Source organism: Protobothrops mucrosquamatus, unplaced genomic scaffold (assembly GCF_001527695.2).
Source record: "Protobothrops mucrosquamatus isolate PMUCROS unplaced genomic scaffold, P.Mucros_1.0 scaffold606, whole genome shotgun sequence".
Lineage (NCBI taxonomy): Eukaryota > Metazoa > Chordata > Lepidosauria > Squamata > Viperidae > Protobothrops > Protobothrops mucrosquamatus.
Window position 1 is genome coordinate 4303 of NW_015386904.1, and position 7198 is coordinate 11500.

Genomic DNA, 7198 nt, shown 5'->3' on the forward strand with positions numbered 1-7198 from the left:
TTCACATTTAGTCTACAGTGGTCGGTGTTTCTGGTGGTTCCCATCGGAGAATTAACCCGATCTGATCCTGCTTGGCTTTTTCAAGATGAAAGTTGGCTAAATGCCGCCATCTGCTGTGAAAAATTATCTCACAAATGCTTAGCAAAAAGAAAAAGTATAGCTTGAGAAATATATGTAATATTTAATGTAAATGTTATTAATAAACAGCTAAATAAATAATATATAAACAGTGCACCTGGCACACAAGATTCCTAGCACTTTTCTTTTAATACCAGTCAAAGGAGTTCCTTTTGCATAGAACTTTCTGCAGAATTCAATTTGGTTATATAGAGCAATCCTGTAGATCAGGGGACCCCAACCCCTGATCCGTGGACCAGTACCGGGCCGCGGCATGCCAGCAACCGGTCTGCACAAACAAGCAAAGCCCCATGTGTGAGATGCAGGCAGCACACAAAACCATGCACCCTACGGTCTGTGGAAAAACCTCTCTCCACAGAACCGGTCCCTGGTGCCCAAAAGGTTGGGGACCTCTGCTGTAGATAAATAACACTTATACTTAATCCAATGATAGGTGGCTCTCTAAAGAAAAGTGTGTATATTTAAATCTAGCTGATAATTTCCAGAAATTTATCTTATGCATATAAACTTCCCTGCAAGGAGATATATCTGACACAAAAGAGTGTGGCCTATGTCCATCAGTCATGTATTGGGTGCCCATAAACCTCTCAGCATATTTTATTTTTTAAGTTACATGTGTTGCTCTGATTTGGGATCATTCTTGGGCTGCTGATAAAAACAGTTTCCCATCTGCTTAATGGCATATGCACAGCCAGCCCTTGGCATTAGACTCAATCATATGAATTCAACTTGCATCAACATCATCCTTGATAATGAATTATACAAATGAATCAGGTGTTAGCAATAGACTTATTGCTTAACTCTCAGGCCTACTTTTAATGCTAAAAACTAGATAATAACATTTGAAATCAGCTACATTGAGATATTTTCCAATTACTTAGATTCATGCGTAGTTCAGGAGCGATTTATTCTACTCTTATCCCATCATCTGATGAGGCCTATTTTGAAGATACTGCCCTTGTCAACAATAGTTAATCATGTTCTCCTTCTTCTTTTTAGAGTGTAGTACCGCCCCTGATGTCATGACGATCTTACTTGCTGTAGTTGGCAGTATTGTGCTTCTGGGCATTGTCCTTTTGGCAATCTGGAAGCTGTTGGTTACTATTCACGACAGACGGGAATTTGCCAAATTCCAGAGTGAGCGTTCCCGGGCAAGATACGAAATGGTGAGTATTAAATTAGGAAACTAAAGAAGAGATAGAAAATGCTAAGTGGTTCAGAAATGTGAAAAAAATACAAAAGGATGCTGAGACCATGGAGACTGAGAAGGTAAGTTTTGCTGTTCAGGAATGACGTCAAATCAAGAAGTCTACTTATTGAAAGGGGAAGAATGTATTTAGAAAATATGTTAGATTTTATTATTAGGGCCCTTCTTGAGAATTGTATTTTACGTTGCCCTCTTGAAATATATAGCAATTCCTATCTTGGATTATAGCAGTGTATATCAGTCTGTTGTCAAGATCTTTTTACCTAGATATAAATGAATTCAAGACAGAGTGAATAAAGATGGTAGAAATTAGGGTCATGTGGATTATTTAAAGAGGTATTTGGCAAAGCAAGTGAAGCCAAACAAAAATCTTTTGCTCAAAATTTTAAGGGATTACATTCTCTCATATCTTCAAAGTTCACCCCATATGAACTGGGCAGATGAGTGCACCTATATGACATTTCCACCAGAATTGTTACTAAAATGAAGCATCTCTGAAAGTGCATTGCTTGACCTAAATAGATAACATATTTTCATTCCCTACTTTGAATGGGAAACTATATTATTCCATTTTTTTCATAACTTGTTTTTATGTGGAACTAAGTTGAACATTATAAAGAAAACTCAATTTCTTTCTTACTGGATATTTAACCATAATGTATTTCATTGTACATTCACAATGCTCTTTCACTGATTGATGAGGTTGTTTATATGTGTCCATATAAGACAGAAAGCAAGATCCTTCCATAATCTCTCAAATATTGCAGTTCTTCAATTAACCCCTTATGTAGCAATAAAATTAGAAATTTCTTCCAGTGCAAAGTCAAATAGGATAGTGAGAGGCTGTACATGAACCATTTTGTAGTCTGGCTACTTTATGCAAATTTAATGGCATTAAAGGATAGGATTTTTAAGAATCATTAAGCCATGGATCAATAAAGCAAGGCTCTTAAACATTACAGGAGACCAGTGTGAAACACTAACAGAATAACCTATCTTGTTTATTAATCATGTTTATTAGTGTGAGTGGTGCGGTAGCCTAGAGGTAAATATGCACTTGGAAGGTTGAGAGTTCAATCCTAGGCAGTGGCAGATGTTTATGAGGGTGCAAAGAGAAAATATCTGCTATGAACTCCACATAGGCGTCAAGAAGGGCATCCAGCCAGTAAATGCTCAGCTCCATTCAGTCGCCCTGACTCCACCCCGAGTAAAGGGTCATAAAAAGATGAAAAATCATGTTTACTGGTGTGAGTGTATAATTTAATTTTATCAAGAAAGCATTCAGTTTCATACGTTTCTTTTCCTTTCCTTTTAAGGCTACAAATCCTCTTTACCGCAAGCCCATCTCCTCACATAGTTTAGACTTCACATTCAACAAGCTCAACAGGACCTATAATGGTACCATTGACTGATGGGATTACTCAGGTCTGGAAGAAAAAAATGGAATGTTTGATAACTGCTTGGCTTCCTTCTTCAGTACTTGCCAAAGGGAAGAGGGAGCCCTTGGCAGCTGCACAAACCTTGAATAATGCCACAAATAGCCAGAGACAGCTTCTAGTTGCATGCTAAGGACAAATGGCCAGCAGCCAACGTACTCTTCAGATTTGTAACTCAAAGCCATTCTGATGTACTTGGAACCAGGCCTTGCTGATTTGAGACTCTTCTGATGTGGACTCTTTGGAAGCGCCTACAGACTGAACAATATACCATTTAACAGTTTCATCCATATTCAGTGGGCAAAGATGTGCAGTCCCCAGGTCAGAGGGATGTTTTGTTGCTGACAATTTCTAGGGGGAAAAAAAATCTAGCAATGGAGAGCTTGATGGTAAAAACTGTTAAAAAGATCCCTATGTAATGCAGTCTTTAGAGTAATTTTTATAAAAAATAAATAAAACAATTGCATATACAAATATGTGATATCATTTAGATGTTTATTTCCCCCTGAGCACTTGTACTATGGAATGTCAGATATGCTATCTGCAAATTCCACGGACAATTATTTAAATGATTGTAACAAACATCTGAATTTAAATTATTACTATGAAATAACTCTTAACCAGCCAGAAGGGCAAAAAAGCAGCTCCCCTCCCCATCAAATAATAGATGCGCGCAAAAATAAGCTGCTCATCTGCCTAGAGCAGAGGTCCCCAGCCCCCGGGCCAAGGACTGCCACCAGGTTGCAGCATGCCAGAAACTGGGCTGCGCAAAGAATCGAAGCCCCATCTATGGGATGCAGGCAGCACACAAAAACACGCCCCCTCCAATCCGCAGAAAAACCTTTCTCCGGTCCCTGGTGCCCAAAAGGTTAGGGGACGCTGGCCTAGAGTACTACCTTGAGCCAGAACACAATAATGTAGTTGCCCCAGACTTGAAAATAAAGTAAAAATTTAAAACTGTCATTAAAAAAGTGCTCACTTGAAAGTAGCCTTTGATATGGTTAGTGCACTTCCAAATAAACATGCATAGATTTAGTGTGATCTTTAAAGCTTAGTTGCAATTAATAGAAATGGCAATTTGTTACTATAATTAGCCGTAATGAATTTCTTGCAGTTTCCCAGCTGGGCTTTCTTAAAACTATTGTTGCATATTAGGGTCAGTTCAGAACCAGCAGCAAATAATACAAATGGCTCGAAGTTATGAATTAGCATGATCCAGAAGTATCATAATGGCAATTTCCAGGTTCTGTTTTACTTTGAAATGAAATAGCATTATAGAGAAGACTGCCTCTGATTTTATTGTTTTTGGTCCTCTATTTTTCTTCCCAACTTGGTAAGACAAATCTGAATCTGTACTGGAATTTATTGAGGTATAATGAAATCCTTTCACTGCAATCCTAAATCCATTTCAAGCGGTATGAACGCCATTTTGAGCCTCTGAAGGAAATTTAACAAATAAATATGGGAATCGGCAATAAAAAATAGAGTGATGTAGCCAGTGATGTAGCCAGTCCTCATTAGGATCCAGGCTGCAAAATCTGAATAACCCTTACAGGGTAGCTAAGAACGAAGAGTCCTATTTTTCTCTGTTGGCACTTAGTCATTATCCAGATCCTTGCAGCCTATATTCAGTAGTCCTGCCTATCAGTATTTTTAGAAAGTAACCAGACCTGGCTTTTCCCATTTAGATTCAAGCAAAATTCTTCTTAACTTCTAAATCTTGAATTAATTGTTTGCCTTCAGTAGGGCTGAGGATAAAGTAATAATTTTGTGAAGTTGTATTTTTGAAAAACAAAGTTCATAGAGGAGGGCAGTTTTATTCAGCTTGCACTAATTTGATGTAAGTTTTCATAGTTGCAAGACATTTTTTTCAAACCCAAGAGGATATGAACAGTAATGTGTACTGTAATGTTTTTCTTATCTTACGAAACGCTGTTGCCAGCCATTTTTACAGACTGATAAAAACTTAAGGGAACCTGTTTCAGTGTTGAAAATTTGCCTCCCTAAACCAGCAGTCAAGCTAGTTTAACTTGCTGGAGATTTGCAGATTTTTTCCTGCTTGCAGATTGATGTAGAGGAAGGAGCTAGTCCAATTTTCGCAAATTCAAAAAGTAGCTTAGCTGAACTAAGAAAGGACTTTTCAGTAGATCTGAAAGCCAGACAAAAAACGGAGTAAACAGATCTATCTATGTATAACCTACTTCAAAGATCATAAGTAGCATGTTTAATACACTGTAGCTTAAGAGGACACAGCCATGTGATGCCATGTCTGGTTGTGGCCTTCAGTGCTTTCGGTGCGGCTTTCCAGCTCTCTCCAAATGTTGCTATTAAGTTGTAATCATTCTTATGACAGAAAAAATACTTATATGCAGAAAAATCAGTGCATTAACTATAATCAACATTTTCACCAGTTTATTTTTGATTTCATGCGCATTATTGTGTATCATCCATTAATTGCAGATCTTGCAATATCCATAGAGCAAACTAGCATACGCTAAGATTCCAGTCAATAAACTGACAGCAGTGATCTAAACCAAAAGAGATGTCCAAACATTTACAAAGGCAGCATCAGCTATCACAGCCCAGATGAGATATCACAATAATCTATTCGGATAATTCTGGAAACAGACATAGTATGCTGACAAAGCTTAACTCTGCAAACACATGCTTGATGATTAGTTGCCCGATTTTTGCATTAGGTCCTGAACAAAAGCCAGCTTGCAAATTTGAGCCATTAAGTCAAGTATATAAAGACATTTCTGTGTACATTAACTCTTAATCCTTATTCATTAATCTTTCTATCATCTGCCCAGCAGTTTGTCTGGATTTAGATCGCTCCCATCCAATCCATTACAAACGTCAGATACACATTGAGAAGCGGAAGAACTTTTGATTTTGAAGGAAAAGAGAAATAGAAGGACACTAGCATTCTGAAGGCACTGAAACTCTAGAACTCTTGCATTAAATAGCACCAGAGACTAGATGGAACCATTAGGAACACTATAAAACAAAGGCTTCAAGGCCAATCTGGCACAAGCCTTTGAATTAATTCCTACAAGAAAAAAAAAATAGGACCTACGGCTTGAGCAGGGAGGTTGGACTGGAAGACCTCCAAGTTCCCTTTCAAGTTCTGTTATTCTGTATTCTAAAAAAGAAGCTACCCAGTACTGTTTCTTTTAGTCCAAATGTCAGGAAGCAGTTTCAAAGGCTACCACTGTTGATGGTTCTGAAAGTTGCTGGAAGGGAACGATAGCGGCGCCTAAAATGGCAGACGCTACTGTGAAAGGCACCTCAGGGGAGTTAAGGCTGCGATTAGAGTGAGCAAAAGAGAACGGGAAAGGAATCAACCATTTGAGCGGCTTCTGACTAATGTGAGTGTTACAGGCATGCTGAATCCAGCAAGGGCCAACAACACTTAAAAAGCAGCAAAAGTTTTTGACGAAAAAGCTCCTCAAGCAGCTTCCAAAATGGCACCCACAACGAGCGCACCGAAAGAAGAAACGCCAAGCGGTTTGAGGCTTCCTCAAGGCTGCAGCTTAGCGAAAGAAAAAACGCCAAGCGGTTAGGCGCTGCACTGATCCCAGTGCTGCAAGGGGAAATGGAGAATTCACGAACGGGGAAAAATAAGGGAAAGAACAATACAACCTGCTCTGTAGTTTAGTCTGAAAACGGAGCCAAACTGACATGTCTTTTCTGGGCACAGACTAAGTCATGACTGGGAGGTCTCCTGGCCCAGGAGAGGCGTGGCAAGTTTGACAGACTTAGTCTAAATGGACAGGAAGACAGAGTTAACCCATTCGTGGATTCTCCATCTATCATGCTGGAGAACAGAATGGGAGAACATTCACATTTCTACCCAAACAGATCCTCCATTAAGATGACCATAGGAACATCTTTTTTTTTTTAACGAGGTCTGAAGCAGAATTTGGTGGGATGTAGGTAAGTGGTGGCATCCCAAAATCTCAATAAATCATGTCCCATTGAAACATTTTAAGATGAAGTAGTGACTTTGCTTTATTCTTTTGACTCAGAAGAGTGCTGAAAGCACTTCTGCGAGCAACATACATTGATTATAAACTATGCAAGAAATGCAAGAGAACAGCATTTTCCCAGAAGTCAGACCAGCTCAACAGGATTGTGGATGGAAATAGAATACAAGTCTCTTACTTTAAATACATAAAGTTCTCAGCTTACAACCATTCGTTGAGTGACCATTTGAAATTATGGCACTGAAAAGAGACCCAGGACCAGTTTTCACACAACTGTTGCAGCATCCCCATGGCAATGTGATCAAAATTCAGACGCTAGGCAACTGACTCATATTTATGATGGTTGCCATATCCTGGGATCATATGATCCTCTTCTGTGATCTTCTGACAAGCAAAATGTAACAAAATTCACTTAACCAAGTTATTAA

General features: G+C 38.8%; 1 protein-coding gene across 1 annotated transcript in view; it reads left to right on the forward strand.

Moving 5' to 3' along the window:
- The window catches only part of LOC107288931 (integrin beta-5), a 6840-nt gene extending 3622 nt beyond the window's left edge, over positions 1–3218 (forward strand). The window contains exons 2-3 of the mRNA XM_015817602.2: positions 1138–1304; positions 2662–3218. Of these exons, the coding sequence (XP_015673088.2) occupies positions 1138–1304; positions 2662–2757 (263 nt within the window). The 3' untranslated portion in view covers positions 2758–3218. The remainder of the gene's footprint in view (positions 1–1137; positions 1305–2661) is intronic.
- The last annotated feature ends 3980 nt before the right edge of the window (positions 3219–7198 follow it).